Genomic DNA, 22,442 nt, shown 5'->3' on the forward strand with positions numbered 1-22,442 from the left:
AGGATGGGGGGTCACTGCAGGCTACTAATGTCCTTCATTAAGTCAGAACTCACTTTGGTCCTAGCTGAAGTGCTCGCTGAATTCTCTAATATCTTGTTAGATACAGCCAGGTTTCCTCATAAGTGGAAACACACATGCATCAAGCCATTGCTGAAACAGGCGCTGGCAGATCCCACTGATCTACAAAATTATAGGCCAATCTCTCTCCTCCCTTGTAGCTCAAAGATCTTGGAGACATTAATCAATCGTCATCTCTCTGGTTATTTGGAACAGAATAGCCTATTGGACCCATCCCAGCTGGGATTCCGGGCCAGTAATAGCACGGAGTCTGCATTGTTGGAAGTCACCGACTCCATAAGGATGCCACTGGACAGCGGGACCCCTTCGATGCTAGTTCTCCTTGATCTGTCGGCAGCCTTTGACACCATCTCTCATCGCATCCTTCTGGATAAGGTATGAAAGACTGGTGTCAGAGGCTTGGCACTCAAATGTATACAAAGTTTTCTGACCAAAGAACACAATGTGTCCAGTTGGATTCCTTTGTGTCTCAGACCATGCGGGTGGATAAGGGGGTCCCGCAGGGATCCATCTTAAGCCCCACCTTGTTTAATATATATGTGGCCCCGCTGGCCACAATTATTAGAAGCTGTGGGTTCAAGACTATCTCGTATGCTGATGACAAGCAGGTGATAATCCCCATAGAGTCAGACCCTGCAGTGACCAAAGCCCAGTTTAAAAATTGCATGTCAAATATAGCCATATGTATGAAATAGAGCTTTCTTCAGCTCAATTCCATCAAAACAGAGATACTGCTGTTTGGTAATTGAGGATTTGGTAATTGAGTATTTGTGGACTACAGAATGGTGGCCATCAGAACTAGGGGAGGCTCCCTCACCAAAAAAATGGGCCACGAATTTAGGCATCAGGGTTGACAATAATCTCTCTATGGAGGAACATGTGAAGATGTTATCAGGCACCTGCTTCGAAATAATGTGGATGTTAAGAAAATTCTTCCCATGGATCCCTCTTATGACAAGTAAAACTCTTATTCAGTCGCTCTTGGTCAGTAGACTAGATTAAGGTAACTCTCTTCTAATCGGAAACAGGGAAGATCTATTATCAAAATTACAGGTGGTTCAGAACACTGCAACCCGCCTTGCCCTCAATAAACCTGTACGCATTCCATCTGTACCTCTCCTATGTCAACTGCATTGGCTTCCTATTAGAAAGCGAGTAGTTTTCAAGCTTCTATGTACTGTTATTAAGTGCCTTCAGGGGACATGCCTGGTCTACCCTAAAAAGAAACTTAAGTTGTACCAACCCGTGCGTCAGTTGAGATCTAGCAATCGCAACTTGCTCTGCACACAGAGAATCAGGTAAGACAAAATGGGCGGTCGCGCATTTTCTCATCTAGCCCCCATCCATTGGAACAGTCTCCCTGATGAGATCTGGGCCTGTTCCTACTGGTCTCAATTTAAGAAAATGTTCAAGACCTGGCTGTTCTAAGTTTCTGTTTCTTTTTAGGTGACTGCTACTCTGGCGCCGACAGATCCCCCTGGGGATGATTCGTTGCGCACCACAAATGAGTATAATGATAATAATAATAATCTGGTATGTCCGGGGATTGGGCACTTACATAAAATGCCACAGAGTACTCACCTTTATCAAACGCCGTAACATTGGCTCAGCCTGCCTGCAAGAAACACATCGAGAGGACATAGGTGCCTCTAGATTGGCCAAGAAATGGAGGGGACAGGTCTATCATTCATTCTATTCTACTAATGCTGGAGCTGGACTGATATTGGTAGCTCTGGGGGCTCCCTTTTCACTCACATATATGAACTCAGATGTGGGGGCTAGGTATGTCCTGAACCAAGGCACTCTTGATGGATATGACCTTAAGATTTTTAAAACATTTGCCCCTAATACTGAGGATCCCATTTTCTTTTTTTACTGTACCGGACCTGATTACGCAAGAGTTCCATCTGCCCCTACTGTGTATAGGGTACTTCAATTGTATATAGGACACAGATCTCAATAGAACCCTCACCAGGACAGGAACAAAACCACGAATGACAGCATTGCTCAGGGAGGTCATGTCAAACGTTGGACTGGAGGATGCATAGCACCAAGAGCATCCCACACAGAGGGTATATACCTGCCACTGTGTAACACAAAACACAAAACACAAATAGAAGACTGGACAGTGGTACTGCGGCAATGGGAGGCACACCACAAGGACTGAGGTCCTGGCAGATGACCGTGGATATTCTCCAGAATACGGAGGGACTTGAGATACTCTCACAGTTCTCGACAGGCAACTTTGAATTGAACTAGGGCTCCACCAGGAGTAGATCCATGGAGAGCTGAGGCAGTACTTCCCGGTACATGCATGGGATTGACTTTTGAGAGTAAGGCAATACTGCACTTTCCAAAGCAGCCCCTTACAATAGGCCCTGTGGGTCCAGGGATTTCCGAGAGACACAGTTCCTTAATCAGAAGATCAGTCACAGATTCCACTCCCCTGTAGGAGATCCCTTGGCCACTTTGTAAATTCAGGCTAGGGTGCATTTGTAGTGAAAAACGTAGCAGCAACCTGAACCTCTGCTTTATCTTTTACTGCTGCGCTCTCTCAAGTGCATGTGCAAACTCACGAAGTTAGTGTTTTCAGCAAAGAAAAAACTTGTTGGGCAAATGGCCCCTCAGTTCCAGTTGGATCTGTGCACATCCAATACGGGAGTGCACTGATGCAAGCCAATAACAAATGAGTGGTTAAATCATATGCCCCTCGACTTCCATTACACATTACATGACATATAGTGCAGCCTGTGGCAGGACAACATTTTACTGCCTCACTCCTGCTAATTGATGGTAGAAGGAACACCCACTTTTTCCGCACTCTATTGGGATGTTTTGATTCAAATCTTCACGTTTCCCCAAAACCTAGATGTTTTGGGTTCACCAGATATTTAAAGTTTAGTTGCTGTTAACAAAGAAAGAGGTAGGTAGTTGCCCAATATAACGATGTGTTTGAGATGAGACCATTTTCAAATTGAACGCAAATAGATTAATTAAATTGATCTAGAGCCCCCAATTGAAACTGGTTTGCATACAGTGTAGTCTGGTCAATATACGATAGGGATCAGTAGCTTTTAGTGAGTTTTTCATAGCATATTATAACAATTGATGGAGTTTACGAGTAACATTAATAATTTGAAAATGTACTGCTGTAAGCCAGTCCTTTAGAGATTTTTATTATTCTTGTGAATCGTAGCTTAAAACTCACCCAGTCTTTGATCATGACATTTGTTTCAGCCTTGTTTACAAGACTGCACGATTTTAACGTGTGCTATCGACTACAAAATCAAATAAAGAATTGCCAAAAATCTTACCCATAAATGTCCAACACTCCTATGAACGTATGCTGTGTGCCTGAAAACTGTAAGGCTCTGTTGATTCTCTCCACGATGAAGTCAAACAGGTGGGAATAGATATGTTTTGCCAAAGCATCTCTGGTGTTGAGTGCTCGAAGTGGTGTCATGGGTTTGATGACTGTCTCCGACGAGGTTACGATTTTTCGATTGCACAGCCACTGTGCCACTTTGTCTGTTTCCAGATTCAAAAGTTCACAAAAGAGTTTCAAGTGCTTGTCACTCCGCTTCAGAAAGCAATGAAGAAACAAGAAAAGAAGCTAAATGTTACACAGATATAGCGAGGAGTGACATAATTGTATTAAACAGGAACAGGGTAAAGCAATCAATTCTTAGTTAGCCGTTGATCTGATGCTCTACAACAACCGCAAAGAAAGTTATTTAGATGGTAATGCCATTCTGACACTACTAAAACTCAATCACCAATCGAAGCATGTTAAATTGGCTGACAATCAATCAAAAATCAATCTCTCAATAAAGTAAACCTGGTGTTTGTAATTGTAATTTGCATTGAAATTACTAATGTTTGTAAGCTGCTTGCTGTTTCATTCATTCCTTTTGAGTTCCTCAATGACCAAGGTTGAATGACTACATTGGTAAATTGTGGCTAGGAGATTATCCTAATTAAGCTCTCCAAAAACGAGAATCCAGAGCATTATATGTTCTGCAGTGTTCACGTGTCTTTATGTAGCAACATATGAACACAGATTCTTCTTTTTACTAAAATGTATTTTTCGGGAAAAAATAATGTAGTTACATTTAATTCTGAAATTGAAATATGGAAGAATTAAACCTTAACTTCAATTCTCCTCTGCATCCACTTCATGCGCAGCTTTACATAAATAAAACAGCTACCAGCATCACAAATACCAGGAAGATGAATGATAGAAAGACAAGATGTTTTAAAAAGTCGGGCAAACCATTTTCTAAAAACGACTCGAGTCATTCCAATTTACATTTGCAGCATTTATGAGAAACGGGTTCAGCACTGTTTACTATTCTATCAGCAGTCAGCTGCAATTGAGGGCCAGCACCATCCAGCCTGCAGCCCAATGTGAGCAATCCGGAAAGTCGGCAATAACCATTTGGCCAGTGCCATTAAGTTAAGTCCTGTCTCAGGCTCTCAGAAGAACAGACAGGACACGGTTGCTCCTCTGTCTTTTCCCATTTTGTCACTAGGAGGGATGAAGTGCAATGGGTTGTTGATTCCACTCCACACTGTGACAAGATGGCAAGGGTTTGGTTAGAAGAGTATATCACTAAAGCAGCCCTCATGAGACTGGGAAGGGAAAACATCACATCAGTGATAATTCTAAAGTGGGGGCTGGCACTCGAGCAGAGGGAGGCAGTGCACTCTGTAATTGACCAGACATTACTACACATAGTTTGCAAATCGGAGCACAGCTGCTGCCCTGACCTGCATCCTGCTGTTAGACTGGTTTGATGTAGAATCTGATGATCTCTATATCAAAATCCTGATCACAAGTTGAAACAATCTTATCAAAAATAGGGAACAGAAATGGCTGCTACCTCGCATTGTGCACTATGATATACAACGAATTTACTTATTTGAAAACCTTTATCCAGCACAAACGTGTCCCTCACGGGTATCAGAGCGCATTACAAGCACATCAAGGCACAAACATATATATCAGTCAAACATGGTCTGTATGCATATATCAAAGAGAAAAGGTTTGTTCATACGGGAAAAATATGAAATCTTATCTATGAATGTGGTCATAAATATAAGTTTGACTTCTTTCTTGAAAGAAGTAGTTGAAGGGATCATTCTTATTTCAGGGGGGAGATAGTTCCAAATACGAGGGCCAATGCCAGAGAAGGCTCTATTGTAGGTTTTCTTCTTGCAGAATATCTGTGGTTGTAGCAGTAAGAGGAGCTTGTAGAGGAACTGGTGCCTCCCGAAAGTTCAAGCTACCTAGTGAGATAGCTTGGGGTATTGAAGTGTAAAGCTTTGTGAGTCATGCATGCAAATTGCAGCTGAATTCTTGCTTCATAGAGGAGGCAGTTGAGGGATTTCAGGTCAGGAAAGATGCGATTGTTCCTTTTTGATCCTGTGATGACTCTTGCACTGTTAAAGTTATAGCACTCTTAAAGTTGGATACAAGTATGATTTTAAATCCAAAAAGAGAAATAGCTGTAGAAAGAAAGCTATAGAGTACTTAGGCATGGCAAAATGCGAACAGAGCCATGGTAAAGAAAACCTTTAGCATATCAAGACCTGGTATTATTTGTTGGCCTGGTTTTGTATGTTATGCAGATTTGTAGAGCACACTATCACCCGGGAGGGTACATTGGTGGTAAGAAGGTGTGAGTCTGGCCACACCTCTGGCCTAATGGGTCTAATCGAATAGCCAGGCCTTTGGCTTTTTGCAAAATTCAAGAAGTGAGGCTCTTATTTGTAGTAGCAGGTCCTTCTACGCTTTGGGAGCAATGTAGGAGAAGCCTCGACGGTGGGATCTGGTTTCAGTATGTGTGGAATTTGGGCAGAATGGAGGTGTCTCGAAGGTTTATGAAAGCTGATGAGATTGTTGAGGTATGCTGGGTCAGTGTTATGTAATGCCTTGAAAGTGTGGGAGAAGAGTTTTTTTATTGGGCTCGTTTGTGAAAGGGGAGCCACTGGAAGTCCTTCAGTTGTGGTGTGATGGAAGTTCAGCGTGGGAGGCTGAGAGTTATTCTGGCAGCGAGCTTTGAATGGTCTGCAACTATCCGGTGAGTTTCATGTTGATCCCAGCAGATAGGGTGTTCCCGTACTCCAGCTTTCTTGAGACCAGGGTGTGTGAGATGGTTTTCAGGGTGCTGATTGGGAGCCATTGGTAAATGTTCAGCATCTTCGGTGTATGGAAGAATGAGGCTGTGAAAACATTGATTTCGGTGGTCATGTCGGATAAAACAAAGGTTAAGCTGCATGCTATAGTGTATAGCTCTCTAAAGCACTATCTGTATTATATTTATTTTACATAGTGACTTTTTTAACATTGTTGGGGGGGGGACTAAAATTCACTGTTTACCTTGAAGTCACATTGAATTTGATTGCTGCTCGCGTAACGCTTGTAGTTCTCGTGCTAAAGAAACTCCATTTATGTGTTTTTTATTCCTAGCTCATTTCCACATTCCACTTTGCTCCCCGTTCCTTTCCGGGAGGAGGAAGGCCCATTTAGAGCCGCCATCTTGGTAAAGCAGTGATCTAGTGGTTAGCAAACACCAGTAGTTAATGTACCTGCAACCGCAGACGCTCAGCTGATAAAGCGAAGGTTAGGCTGCATGCCGTATCGTGTACCCTCTCTAAAGCACTATCTGTATTATATTAATTTTAAATACTGACTTTTTAACATTGTTTGGAGGGAACTAAAATTCACTGTTTACTTTGAAGTCACATTGAATTTGATTGCTGTTTGCGTAACGCTCAGAGTTCTCGTGCTAAAGACACTCCGTCTATGTGTTTTTTTAATTCTGGATCGTTTGCACATTGCACTTTGCTCCCCCTTCCCTTTCGGGAGGAGGAAGGACCATTTGGAGTCTCCAACTTGGTGCTGCAGCGCTCTAGTAGTTGGCAGGCACCAGTATTTGTTCCAACTTCACCTCATTAACAGTTAGTACTCCAGTTCCTCAAGTTTGGTCAAATCATATCTTAATTCCATTTAATATTAATCTCTCTTGCATAACTTACCTTCTGATTCAGAAAGGAAATTTCATTGCCAAGCCACAAATGGGCTACGATGATAGTGAATTCAGAGTTGCCCCATATAGCACGAGGAACTATACCTACCCTTTAGGAAATACTGTAGATGATACTCAACACTTTGACACATGGACTACATCGATCAGCAATGATCTTGCTCCCATAGGGCAAACTACAAACAAACATATATCTAAAACCTCGGCTCCTTGGTACACGCCTACACTACCAGTGCCCCACCTCCAGGGCAAGCAACTAGAGCGGAGATGAAGAAAAGCCTACAAAGCAGAAGAATTAAACCTCTTCAAAATAAGTGGGAACATATATATTTACAAATCAAGCTAGCAAAAAAAAAAAAGTATGTCTCTCAAACAAATATTTGATGCTCAACATGATCAGAAAATTATTTTCACAATTGTAAAATCCTTCACGAACCCAGAAATGTTAGCAAAGGAAATTCACCCATCACAGGTGTTATGTGCTCATATTTCCGTTGTCTTTGAACAAAAAATCCTTAACATTCAAAAAGAATGTAGCACTCTACACATGCGTTTTCAAGATTTAAAGCCCGATTTCACCTACACAGGATAGTCCCTCAAGGTTTTTGATAGAATCTCACTGGATCAGTCACGTCAAGCTATTGCTTTTTGCAAATCGAGATCACCCTTTGATGCAGGTCTTCCTGCTATACTTCATAAGATCATAGATACTGTCAACCCAATAATCAACAAAAATTCATCCTTGGCTACAGCGGCAGTCCCTGCAGAATGGAAATTGGCAGTTGTCAAACCACTCCAATAAAATCAGGTCATCTCTTCAACCTCTCTAACCTTTGCCCCATTTAGTTACTACCCATTCTTGGGAAATCGTAGAAAGACTGGTCAATAAATAGCTCACTGATTTCCTTGAGGAAACCAGGATATTGCACCCCGCCAATACGGTTTCTGTCCTAATTACTCAAGCGAATCTGCACTATTGGAAATGGTGAATACATTAAAATGAATCCTAGATAAAGGAAAAATGCGTGCTGATCTTATTAGATTTGTCATCCACATTTAATACCATTTAATGCAAGTTATTGAGGAGCTCCATGACCCTATAATTCCTGTATAATGTTATGAAAGTCCAAGGTCACTAAAAATAGAATCTTTAGTGCAAAATTAAACACAATAAACTGTTACATGTGTGAAAAAAAGATATTAGTATCAGTTTAATACAAGTCAGTTTCTTAAACAGGTGCAGTTGCTTGTTGTGGGAATGTGGTTTATTAGTAGGTGTAGGTAGGTAGGTACCAACCATAAGGACACAATCACAATATAAGGTCCAGTCAAGGTCTCAATAAATGATTGCCTTCCTCAACCACTGTCAGCTGGCTGTGAGCAAGCAGGCTTAACTTAGGAGACAGGTGTGTAAAAATTTTTAAAACGGCAATACATCAAATAAGTAATACACAACACACAATAAAAATCCAACACCAATTTATAAACATAGGAAATCATTTTATGATTAAAATGACACAAAATGACAAAAGTCGAACGTATGGAACCAGACATATGTATTTTTAAAGATTAAAAGTAAAAACTAGGGGGGCGTGGCTAGCGCCTAAGCAACATGGCCGCAACTTAGAGAGGCTCCGTAACCCCGGTGAAGAGTCCAACCGATCCGCTTATTAATCCGCAACTCCTTGTGGCCCCAAACGAAGGAGGTTACGGAGGAAGGTGCCGGGTGCCTGGCAGTGGTGTTCTGGCCGCGGTGTGTGACCTCCGGCGGCGGACATTTTGCGGCCTGGAGGAGTGACGGAAGCCGGGACCTCGATTTTCGCGGCGGCCTGGTGGCGGTGGACGGCGGCCCGGGTCAGAGGGGTGCGGTAGGACCAAGGGACAGGTAGCGCCCCCCCCCCCGAGGCCGCGACGACTCGACTGCCTGAGCTATCCTGGAGCTGGGGGGGTGAATACAGAGACCCACCCCAGTGAACTAACCTCTGGGTGCTGCATCCGCCTTGCGCAGCAGGGGGTTTGTCACCGCGGCCGCCATCTACTAACTAAGCGCAGTGCCGGTGCGACTGCCCGGGGCATCAGGTGAGGCCGGGATCTGGCGCTTGCAACTACAGGCAGTACTGTCCTTGAAGACCCCTGGCGCTGTCGCGGATTTACTTGTGGGCTGAGCGGTCAGCCTTAACGCGGTCTCCAGAGCGGCCCTGACGGAATCCACACGGCGGAGGCGGCGATGTAGCTGGCGGCTCTCTCCATTTGCCACACATTTTGCTGACATATGACCATCGAGGCAACGGGGCAGAGAGGAGTCTCCTGAGGAGCTAGACGGCTGCGGAGGGCGCCGCCTTGTCAGATACTACCGCAACGCGCTTGTGGCTGCAGATCTGTTCCTTTTTTTTTTAATTTTTAATTTTTATTGAGAATTCATATGGTACAAAAAAGAGAAACAATGTACTGAAAAAATCAGATTCGATAATACGACAAGTCCATGGAATGTTAAAAAATTACATCATATTACAAAACAGTTCATAGAAAAATTACCGCAGATATTCCATCAAAAACATATATAAATAGGCATATAAATAACCATATAAATATGTACACAGATAAATAAGGATGACTGACTATGGAGGGTGGGAAAGCTTCTCAGGTATTTACAAGGGATCCATAAGATGTATCCTGGGGAGTTCAACAGCATAAACATCGGGTCCCCAGAAATCCAAACCTAATTAATAATTCTTGACCCTCCCTCCAGGCTTTCAGGGGAGCCCAGATTTTACAACCAAGGTCACGCAGTTTCCTACCCTTGTACAAATACAGTGTGGATTCAATATTATGGATTCCTAGAAACCTAATCAGCCACATTTGGAAGGTTGGGGCATTTGTGTCTTTCCATGCCGCCGACAGCAGAATGCGTAGTACAGCGACAGCTAGAAAAACTAATGCCTCTGTCTCACTATTATTAAGACCGAGCTTGCTATCACTGCCGAGAATCATCACTGTCGGGGATAGACTGATCGTAGAGCCTAGCAGCCCTCCAGGAATTTCTCGATCTCGGCTTTCATTATGATGAGCTTTTCACAGTAAAAGAACATATGTAAGAGATCCCCTGGACCTTTATGACACCTAGGGCAGTTACTATCCGTCCTCATACCCCAATCATGTAGCTTAGATGGTGTATAGTAAATTAAAGAGTGTTTCAAAATGCTGAACCTTCAGATTTGAGGAACGCAGTAACTGTTTATCCAGATATAGAGCTTTATCTAGATCGACATCCGGGTCCTGCAATTTGACTGCCCAGGCGACCACAAGCTTCTCGAGGTCATCAGACACCCTTTCAATTAGGTCCTGATATATAACCCGGATCCCATTCCCACCTTTTATTAGATATTCCAGTATAGGAGAGTGGGCGCCAATGGCTGCGTCAGAACTAGCAGCTATAAATGTTTGCGAAACTTGGAAATATTTAAATCTTTGGCTGCTTGGTAAACCATACTTCTGCTGTAAAGCGGCAAAGCTCATGATGCTACCATTCTGCATTACGTCACCCACCGTCTGGATACCCTGCTGTTCCCAGAATTTCCATGCGCCGTCCATACTTATCTTTGGAAAGTGACCTGATTTCTATAGCGGCGTGTGCATGTTAATTCTGGGTACATGTAGCCATTTCTGCAGTTTTTTCCACAAATCCCAGGCGCTTAAAGGAACCTTATGCCAGGTTTTCTTAAAAAATCTGCGGCCAGTTTTCCTCAACAGTGCGCCCACGGCCTCCTTTCCCATCAGTAGTTCGTAAATTGATGGAATGACATATAGATCAGAGGATGGGTCTTGACTGTATCTTTCATTGGGTGTTGATTCGAATAAGATAGACATCTGTGCCAACAAACAGGCCCAGTGATAAAATCCTATATTTGGAGCTCCTAAACCTCCACGTTCCTGAAAGAGGGTCATAAATCTTGTTGACCGCCTGGTCTTACCGTACTGCCACAAGAAACTATTAAAAATAGATTAAATTTTTTTAACACCTCCTCCTCGATTAGATGGGGAATAGATCTAAACAGATAGAGGAGCTTGGGCAGCATCGTCATTTTTAGTACATTTGTCCTTCCTATAAGAGACAGATGTAGTGCATCCATGCGTTTCAAGTCCGTCTCTATTTTTTTAAGGAGTAGGTAAAAGTTGTCCTGGATGATTGAGCCTGTTGATGCATTGATTATTACCCCCAGATATGTCGCCGATTCAACATACCTTTGATCAACTTTCACAATATCCTTTGAGCAAATCACCTGTGTTTTTGCCTCATTGAGACGATATCCGGAGTGATATCCAAATTCCCTTGTAACTTCAACCAGAATTTGCATAGTCTCAGCAGGCTCAGGTGTGATCACTGCCAAATCGTCAGCGTATGCCAAGATTTTACTCTCAAAGCCGTTGGTGATCACTGGCTTGATTTCCTTATTCCCCAGTATTTGCCTAACCAGCCGGTCAATGTACAGTGCGAACAAGATGGGCGCGCAGGGGCACCCCTGACGGGTACCCCTGCTTATAGTGATCTTTTCTGAGCTTTGACCCATCATCTGAATTCTCGCCACCGGATCGCAAAACATTATTGTTGTAACTTTTCCCATGGTTTCTTCCACTCCTCCCCGTTCCCCCCTTTGCCACCTCCCCTCTTGGTATAGCCCATGCTGTCACCTGAAGGCAGCGATAGAATGTTGGGGTGATGTGAGACAAATCCGTCAAGCTGGGAGCACCTGTGTTTACTAGAACTAAATAAACGTTCTTGAACCCATCTACGTGTGGACCTTCATTACCACAATTATCTTTATAGCCCTCAGAATTTTTGGGCTGAATCCCCTACCAACAAGGACATCCCACAGATACTGCCATCTGAAGTGGTCGAACGCTTTTTCCGCATCGAGGAGGATCATAGCGACCCCCCTCCCCTCCCCGCAGCATGAGCCTCGAACAACGTAATTGCTCTTCTGATGCCTATAGGACCCGGGACTTTCTCTTGGTTTTCCCTTTTTATGGAAGACCACTATATTAGTGTCTTTCCATGATTCCGGGATTTTGCCCGTACAGATGATCCCGTTGAACAAATCCAGTAACATCGGAGCCACCTTAGCCGATGGGCATTTGTACAGCTCCAAAGGGATACTATCTGGTCCTGCAGCTTTACCGACAGCCATATCGAGTAGAGCCTCCCGAATCTCAACGGCCGTTACATCCTGCTCTAGATTTTCTATCTCAGACGATCCCAATTTGGGCCCTGTATCCGGATATCTGCCCTGCGGACACTCACCCCCTGTTTCTTCCTTATAAAGGATCTGATAGAATTCTGCAAATACGGACAGGATGACCTGGGGCTCCACGAAATCCTGTCCGCCCGCATGGATATTGGTTATTACATTTTTGGTGTTATCTTGTCTGATTCTCAGCGCCAATGCCTTCCCTGCCTGTTCCCCCGTCTCATATAATTTTCTCCTATATGTCCAATATTCTGTCGCCGCTTTCTCAGCCAACTATTTTTGCAATTCCGCTTTAATAATGCAAATTCTGGTTTGACTCTCCTTACCTTCCTTCCCTTGCATTAGATCTTGACAGTGCTGTTCTTCTGCCTTAACTAGATCAGCTAAAAGCTTGTTCTTACCAGCCTGCAGTTTTTTCCTAGACTGGGCAGTATAGCTGGTAACCTCCCCCCTCAGTGCAGCTTTAAACGAATCCCAGACACAATTCCTTGATGAACTAAAACGATTGGCGTCAAAGAATTCTCAAGCCCATTTCTGCAAATGCAGAACAAACAGAGGATCAGCCAGGAGTTTTCGATTAAATGTCCATGCCCTTGTTTTTCTGATAGGCCCTACACCATTGTATCTAATTACCAATGGGCTATGATCCGAGAGGACCTTGGGGAAGCTTCCTAATGTTAACCCTGCTAATCTCTGCTGACGAAATTAAAAAATAAACCAGCTTACTATACTTCTGATGGGGACATGAGAAATATGTGAATCCTGGATCATCGGGCTCTTTTGCCCCCCAAACATCAATTAGCCCATGTGACTGCATCATTGAGCGGAGTGCTCGAGAAACCCTTTGCTTTCTGCCAATACTTGGGTTTGAACTTCCCTCGGTCAAATCGATAGTGATGTTAAAGTCCCCGCACACCAAAATGGGTACGGGCCAGGTTGACAATTCCCCCTCCAGTATTTCAAATATTTCTGGATCATCCTGGTTTGACCCATATATCACACAACACTCCAGCTCAGCCACGGCCCATCTACCCAGTGGATCTGATTTAACCTTTTTAGCTCCCCCCAGGATTGTTTTACCTAAGATCGCTACCCCCCTTACTGTTGAGGTCTGAGAGGAGCATGCCAGGATATCGAACCCGCCCAGCCTTAGAAGTTGTTTTTTTGCCCAGGGTAGATGTGTTTCCTGGAGACACAGGATATCTATGGGCTCAGATTTAACAATCTCTGCCAGTCGTGCTCTCTTTCTCCAGTCATTCAACCCCCCAATATTGATTGAATATATATTAAGACTCAACATCCTCATTTTTCGGTAGTCTCCACATTCTTGTCACCAAAAATTGATATAACGGCAATTCACATATCATATAAACCATAACTGGCCGAAACCAGAGAGACAACTTTGTACCATAAATTCTCATTTTTTTATACTTTTCACAACCCCTAAGTAATCCACCCAGTGACCTGAACCCCGCCCTGATAGCCCGCCCAATCCTCCCGCCCCCCTCCCCCCCTCCTCCCACTAGGAGCGCTCAGACCGAGGTCTGGGCTTGTGATGGAGATGTGCAGCAGCGTGGTGCATGGGTGCAACAACCATGTGAAACATATATACCAAAAATACCATATCCAACCCCGCCCCCCCGCCCCCGACCCCCATGAGGAAAGAAAAATAGAAAACAGCAGCAATGCAGAAACAACCAAGTAAGAGACCAAAAAAACGATCTGCGTAAGCCAATTGTCAAGTTATGAAAAACAGATAATATTTGAAGTTTTTATGGCCCTAGACCAAAACCAAGCACTTTTTTACAGAGAGTCCAGAAACTCCTTTGCCTTCACTTCCGACGAGAAGAAATGAGTCCTACCATTTCTCATTATCTTAAGCTGAGCCGGATTGACTAAATAAGCCTGCATGTGTTTGTCTTGGAAAGGCTTAATCAGCTGACGGAGTCTCCAGCGCCTCTCGACCGTTGCATGGCAATAGTCCGGTCTAATGAAAAAAGACACTCCCTCACTAGATCTTCTTGCATCGGGTCGAGCCTTTTCAAATATCATTTGCCGGAGGATAAAGTTCCGTAAGAAAATTAGGATTGCTCTTGGCTTATCGCCACTTCCTGCCCCAGAGCGAAATTTAAACGGAGTGCGATGGGCTCTCTGAATTTCCACTGCCCAGTTCCATTCTGAGAGTTCCGGAAATGCTGTCTTGAAAAGATTTATCATATAAGCCCTCATATCTGAGCCCTCCAGCCCTTCCGGAACCCCCAGTACCCGTAGGATGTTACGCCTTAACCTGTTTTCCATATCCTCCAGTTTCCAATGGATATCGACCACCTGGGCGCTTTGGGAGTCAACTTTGTGTGAAGCTGCAGCAGCTTCTGTTTCGGTTGCCACAATCCGTTCCTCCAAATTAGTCACCCTATCCCCCACATTAGCATATTCCTTGGACAGTTTTCGTATGACACCTTGCATCTTTCACATTGCCGCCTGCGCTTTCCGGGTGTCCTGCCGAGCTTCTTCCCTGTGCGTGAGGATAGTCTGGTAGAGAACATCTAGGAGGGGAGGATAGGACACTGCGACCTCAGCATTAGGACTTCCCTGGAGCGGCATGGCTGAAGAATGGTCCCATGGGGGGTCTGTGCATGTGCAAACCCCTGTCCCTGGGCAACTGGTTCTTTGGCTGTACTGGGGGGTTCTGTTCCAGATCGCTATCAGACTTCAAGTCAGACCCCTCCTGAGAGGAGCTCCTCTCATCATCGGACCACTCTGAAACAGTGAAAAAACATTCACTACTGTCCTTTGTCTTCTCCTGCTCCTTATCCTTATGATCCATCAGGGTCATTTGCGACATGGGGGGACATAGCACTGTACTCTCTTTCTCCTTACCCCCATCTTTTGTCCCAGCTCCTCCTGTCAGCCCTGCTTGACTCAGATCCGCCTCTGGTTGCCCGGTACTTGCCAATAGGGATACATCTGCCACTTGAAATGTATCTTTGCTAGGGGCTTCATTGCCTTCATTGCCGGCAGTAGCCTCGTTGGTTTGCTCAGCCTGGGGGTCTAAAGACTCCTGGACTATCTCTTGTCCGCGTAAATCAATCATATCTTCAGGCAGCCTATTGGACGGACCAACAGTCTCTTCCAAAGCCTCGGCATCTAAATCATCGGGCAGGGGGGTATGCGCAGCGCTTGTACCTGAGTTTTTAGCCTCCTGCATTACTCCCTCCTGGGCTGGAAAGTGGGGTACCGCAGCGTTCTTCTGGCCTTTTCCACTTCGGACCAGCAGCTCCGAGATAGAGGGGGTCTGCCGCCATTTGTTTCCCCTTTTTTGTTACTTCTTGTGGATCTCCTGATTCCCCCACTGGCGGACCACCCGTAGGGGGAGGAAAAGTCTCCAGAGGCTTTTGTTGGAACTCTCCGATAGCAGGAGCCGGAGCTGGAACCAACTGAGTTGCTTGAGCTGCCTGGGCTTTTTTCTTTGCAGCTGCCGCTGCCTTTGCTGACGCTCCTGAGGCAGGTTTTGGAGCCATTATTGCTGTAGCTGAAGCATTCTGAAACCAAAGCCTTCTCCCACGCCAAGATTGACTGTGAGCAGCTGGAAGCTCAGCGTCTCCCTTGGCGTCCTTGGTTCGCCTAAGCCGGCCGCCACGCCCACAGTACTGCAGCCGCTGGACCCAGAGCGTCAGAGCGGCAACAAGCAGTCCGAGAACCCTGACCGTGTATGCGGAGAGCCTACACACCGCAGCGATATCCGCCACCCCGCTCTGGGATAAGCGGCACAACATTGAGGTAGGTCGAATCCGTGATTGCTTCTCCTGCTGCGGGGGGGGTCTACACACTTTCAATCACACCACATCCCCGCTGCTGCTCCGCGGCTCCTCTCACATAGCCGCCATCTTGCCCCTCTCCTTTCTCAGCTCGACTGCAGATCTGTTCCTTGCAACAACAGTGAGTGCTGAGGAGCAGTGGTGCCGCGAAACCCGACAGGCCACGTGGGCTTTCCGTGTCCTTAGACAGGCAGCGGTGATCAGCGACTTAGGCCAAGCGACATGACCACACAACCTGTAACCATGAGTAACAGAAACACAAGGGGCCCTAACCAGTCCAAGCTTGAAAAGTTTGCATACACTAAGACGCAGATGGATGCGCAGGACAAGGAGACACCATACTCCAATGGTGCAAGTAAAGGTGCGGCCTCGGAGGTGACACTACTGGATATCATGACCACTTTGAATAAAGTGGACTCACGCATTGAGACCCTCGCCATAGATCTGGCCCTGATCCGTTCCCACTTCAACAGGATGTCCACTGGGTGTCGGAGGTTGAAACCACAACGACGGTCCTATCTACCGACACGGCTACCCTGAGGTGAAACAGCTGGAGGCGGACAATAAACTTATAGCAGCAAAGCTGGAGGATCAGGAGGGGCGCTCGAGGCGGAACAACATCCGCCTTATAGGTGTGCCGAAGAGCGCAGGTGGCCCGGCCCTCGATCTCTTCGTAGAGGATTTGGTTACGACTCACCTCCAGCCAAAGGATTGTCTACGTTTTTCTCTGTTGAAAGGGCGCATCAGGTCCCTGGAGGAAGACCGAAGCCGGGGGCCCCACCGCTGCCTATACTAGCCCGTATTTTTAATTTCAGAGACAGAGATGCGATCCTGCAGGCCGCACGTAAAGCTCCTCCGATCCGCATAGACAATGCTACAAACATGATTTTTCCGGATCACACCGCAGCAGTCACGAAACAACGCAGAGGATTTCTCGACGTTAAGAAGGCCCTCCGTGAGCGGGAAATCAAGTATTCTATGCTGTTCCCCGCCAAACTACGGGTTGAATCCGACGGAAAGACGCGTTTTTTCTCGACACCCGAAGAGGTGCAAGACTGGCTGGGCGGCTGGCGCAGGGTCCCCAGGACGGGGCGCAATGGGGAACGTGAGGCGAGGCGAGACAATCACCAGACTGATATGGAACAGGACTGAAGGCAGGGCTGGTAGAGTTGACAATTGTATTTAAGCTTTACTCAACTATTGCACAGGTACTTCCTATTGTACATGTATGATGAGGCCTACTGTGATACTACTGTTATACCCTCTAAACTGCTGTTTTTTTCCCAGCTCATCAGACAATACACAACCGAGGGGCAAAGGACATAAACAGTTGGTTGGAGAAAAGGCTCTGGGAGGCGGAGGGAGGTCTTTCTTACCCCCATCGTTCCAGTAATGGGAAGGGATACCAAGCACTCTGCTTTGTTGGGGTGGCGGGTAGTTTTGAGTCCGTCAAGCAGGGAGGCAGGGAGGGGGGGAGGGAAAAGGAGGGGAACTGTTGCCAGTTGTTTTATGTGTTTTTGTTTTATGGTTTGAAAGTTTCTTCACTAGGGCGAACACAACAAGATGTCTATCTGGTATTATTTTGTTGAAACACTGCATTTAAGGTTGTACAGAGTATTGCGATAACTGTGGCGCAAGGCATAATGACATCACACTCGAAGGATGAATCGCTTGACGCCCTGAAGTCCCCGATAGCTCCCTTCTCATTGGTCACATGGAATGTACATGGGTTGGGGGGATAAGATTAAAAGGGGTCTGGTGCTCCAGTATCTAAGACGAGCTGCACCGGCAGTGGCCCTGTTACAGGAGATGCATTTGGTGGGCTCAGCGTATAAGGCCATGGATCGCTTCAGATACAAACTGGTCGTGCACTCGGAGTTCTCCTCAGGTTCAAGAGGTGTGGGCATCTTGGTGCGTAGACACTTTCAGTTAATTATACATTTTGCTGCATTGATGCGTCAGTGGGAGGGAAAGCGCTTCAACGTAGTCTCAGTGTACATTCCCCCGGCCCTTCAGGCCATTTCCCATTCGCTTAGTGCATTCATACTGGGTCTTCCCGAGGGAGAGCTGCTCATTGGAGGCGATTTCAATTCCGTGGTGGATGGGACCCTTGACCGATATCCACCTAGAAGGGATACACCGGGTAGCTCTCGCATGGGGGGATTCATAGATGCCCTGGGTCTTAATGACGCATGGAAATACAGACACCCCACCTCACGATGCTACACTTTCCTGTCAGGGGTACACAACAGCCTCTCTCATATAGATTACTTCTTACTATCTGTAGGCAGCCTTTCGCATCTGACAGACATTGAGATTCGACCCGAGGCATTTCGGACCACTCACCTATCTTCATGACATTCACAACACATACCATGATGCAGAGGCGCATTTACCCCATCTACCCCAGATACCTGCATATCCCCAATATAAGAAAGGATATCAAGGCAACCACACGGCATTACTTCCAAGAGAACACGGCATCGGTGCAGTCCTCTACTACTTTATGGGAGGCATACAAGGCAGTGGTGCGGGGGCAGGCTATTGCGTCCATAACAGGTCATAAAAGAGCGGCTCGAAAAGAGTTAGATATTTTGGAATCTCACCTTGCCGAGGCCACTGATCAACATGCTGACAATCCGTCCCCGGCGACTTTGCAGGCCTTACGCATTAAACAGTGCGAACTTAGGGAGCACCAACGTGAGGCAGTTAAAGTAAGGTTACAGGCTACTCGTCATAGGATATATGAAGTGGTGGGATAAAGCGGGTAAACTTTTGGCATTGTTAGACAAGAAAGAGAGAGCACAGAGGACAATAGCGCAGCTGCGTACCTCGATGGGTTTGGTAGTAACTACTCCGCAGGATATACTAAATACACTGGCTGAGCACTTTGAGCAAATATATGCCTCGGGCTCCCACATGACAATAGAAGAGGCTCAGACCTACATCAAAGATATAAAGATAGCAACATTATCGGAGGAAGCGGCCCTCCTGCTGGAGGCTGATCCCACGGTTGATGAGCTACAGGCGGCCATCAACGCCCTACAATCCGGCAAGGCGGTGGGGCCCAATGGAATACCCATCGAACTTTATAAGAGGACATCAGATATAACTGCCCGCACCTTTTAAAAATGTTTCTTGAAAATCTGAGGGTGGGGGAGCTGCCTCAAGACCAACGAATGGCCACCATAGTAACACTCTTAAAGCCTGGTAAACCCCCCGAAGACTGCTCGTCATATCGGCCCATATCCTTGCTTAATGCGGAGGCTAAGGTACTCGCCAAACTCCTTGCAGCACGCCTGACCCCGCACCTTTCAACTTTAATTCATCCGGACCAGTCTGGGTTTATGCCTAATAGGAATACGTCCCTGAACCTCAGAAGACTTCACGCAGTAATGGCACGCATACCCTGTATCCATGAACCTGCGGTTATTCTATCCCTTGATGCACGCATGGCATTTGACATGGTTGAATGGCCTTATTTATTTGCGGTGCTCAGACATATGGGATTTGGCCCCAAACTCTGTGCATGGGTACAGTTACTATATTCTAGTCTCCTGGCGCACGTGGCAGTTAATGGACATATCTCGCTGGATTTTCCGCTTTCCCGCGGCACGCGCCAAGGCTGTCCACTGTCTCCGTTGTTCGCTTTAGTGTTGGAGCCTTTGGCGGCCTGGATCCGGTGGGATCCCATGAATCGGGGACTTAACTGGACGATGACCTGGGAGGACTGCTTCTCCCTTTATGCTGATGATGTGCTGCTGTACCTAACCTCCCCCAGGCGCTCCATTCTGGTGCTTTTAGACATCTGCAAAAAAATTTGTCGGGTGTCTGGCTATACCATCAACTGGTCGAAATCAACCATGTTTGCCCTGCAGGGTTTGCCCCCACTGCTCCCAGTGGACTGTCCACTTAAAATTGCAGTTAATAGCTTTAAATATCTGGGCATTTCTGTCACACCCCAAACAGAAGAGTTTTTTCAGAAAAATGTGTGGTCCCCCCTGGAGCGGTTCAGGCGAGACGTGGCACATTGGCACAGCCTGCCACTGACCTTGCTGGGTAAGGTAGCCCTTTTTAAAATGATGTCTCTTCCCCGTTTTTTATATGTTCTGGAAAACACCCCATTTAATGTACCGCCGGGATATTTTAAAACAATAGCGGCAACGGTCTCCAATCTGCTTTGGGGGCATAAGCCAGCGCGCATAGCTCAAGGAAAGGTAGTGAGGAGCTGCTATGATGGCGGGATAGCCCTCCCAGATATACAATTATACTACTGGGCGGCCCAGTTCAAAATAATTAATCAGTGGATACACGCGCCTCAGGCGGAACCAGCGTTCCAGTCGGACAGACAGGGGCTGGGAGAACCAGGAGTCATGTTGGCGCTATATGACAAAAGTAAATCCACCTCCCTTGTAGGGCCCACCACGCACACTGTCCACATATGGTATGCAGCGCAATTGCGATTAAAATGCAAGGGTGTTATCACGCAGATGAAACCACTGTGGTCCACACGGCATCTCAGACGACTTCAAAACAGTAAGGGGTTCCAGGCTTGGGATCACATAGGTAATTTCCACGGTGGGTGACTTGTGGAAGAAGGGTGAAATGATTCCATTTGAACAACTTAGGTCCCGATATGAGTTAGCACCCACGGAACAGTTCCGTTACATACAAATTAGGCATGCACTGCACGCGGGTCTTGCGCCTGGTACTAACGTTTCCGGAAGCCACCCCCCTAGAGGACAGGCTACTGACAGCACACATGACTAAACGGGCTACCTTCTTTACTTATCGCAAGCATATTAACAACATACCAGATCCGACGCTGGCACTCAAACGTAAATGGTCCACTGATCTGGGAGATATTGAAGACGCAGACTGGCAGAAAGCACTATCGTCCCCCCGGGAAGTGGCCATACCATCCAGATTACGCCTAGTGCAGTTAAAAATACTACACCGTGTATATTACATTAGAGTACTCCTTTTCACAATAGGGAGAGCCACACATCGGTTTTGCCTACGCAAATGCAGGGAGGAAGGGACCTTTTACCACACCATATGGCAGTGCCCCCATATTACAGCTTACTGGGTCCAGGTGATGCATACAATATCACAGGTTACGGGGGTGTCCCTGGTGCCGGAGCCGAGGCGCTGTCTCCTAAACCTGTGGGAACCAAATGATCTTTCACATGCAGCTCAGGACTGGGTGGTGTTAGGGATGATGTTTGCCAAACGTAATGCAGCTAAAAAATGGGGATCTGAAGATGCACCAACACTCGAAAATTGGTGCAGCAATATGGATGAGGCGATGTTAGCGGAGAGGGTTGTATACACACACCGTGGCTGCCCCTGGAAATGGGAGAAGATATGGGGGGCTTGGAACACATTTAGAGGCTCTATCTGTGACCCACCACTGCATGAAATGGAAGACGTGTCTGAGTGAGGGGGCTGGACGGGTGGGGGTGAAGCGATATGATAGTAGTAATATGCCAACAATGATGATTGTACTGAAACATATATTTGAAATGTGTATGATGCTGCAAATGTTTGCTTTGCTTTGTGTTGCACAATGCGGTGACCATGTACTCTCGAAATGCCCTTTGTTCTATGAATACAATAAAAAGTTTTTAAAAAAAGTAAAAACTAGCGCTTAGAAGCAACTACCGCTCAAGGGGGTCAAAAATGTCACGTTGGACGGGGACAAAGTCACGAGTTCAGGCCGCCCACAATGTAACACTTTTAAACACTTACTTCAACATGTGTTTCTTATGCATGAAAGTGTCCGCAACACCAGTCAAGGGTCCAGAAGCTCTAATTTGCCTCTTGGATGAATGGAACTACACTTACCAAAATGCACCTGGTCAAATCCTTCAAAAGTCCACCAGACGCTGCTCAGCTGGGATCTTCTTGGTTGAGTTGATGCAGGTGGTTCTTGAAGCTCTTTAGTACCTGTTGATTTCAGGAAGCCCACCCCTTAAACTTTAAAGAAAAGCAAAGTCCTCTTTTGTGAAGGCAAGTGTGTGCTGCAGGTGCAGCCCTTATAAGTGAAGTTCTCTGTGGGGCAGAGTGGGGGTTCCAGCAGAGCAGTCTTTCTTCTTATTTCTTCAAGGCAGGGATCTGAGTTGCTTGGCAGCTCTCCCATATTTGTTGAGTGTGCCTGGGTAAAAAGCAGGAGGGCACCACTGACCAATGGGCTACAGGGTGCCACCCAGAAGTATGAAAACTTCCTTCACAGTGTGACAAACTCTTGT

The 22,442-nt window shown here is 46.1% G+C and overlaps 1 protein-coding gene across 1 annotated transcript in view; it reads right to left on the reverse strand.

The window, feature by feature from the left end:
- The window catches only part of MYO5C (myosin VC), a 1,267,761-nt gene that overhangs the window by 863,415 nt on the left and 381,904 nt on the right, over nucleotides 1-22,442 (reverse strand). Inside the window, exon 10 of the mRNA XM_078684841.1 lies at nucleotides 3,393-3,658. Coding sequence (XP_078540967.1) covers nucleotides 3,393-3,658 — 266 coding nt within the window. The remainder of the gene's footprint in view (nucleotides 1-3,392; nucleotides 3,659-22,442) is intronic.

The sequence above is a fragment of the Lissotriton helveticus genome, chromosome 3_2 (genome assembly GCF_964261635.1).
Source record: "Lissotriton helveticus chromosome 3_2, aLisHel1.1, whole genome shotgun sequence".
NCBI lineage: Eukaryota > Metazoa > Chordata > Amphibia > Caudata > Salamandridae > Lissotriton > Lissotriton helveticus.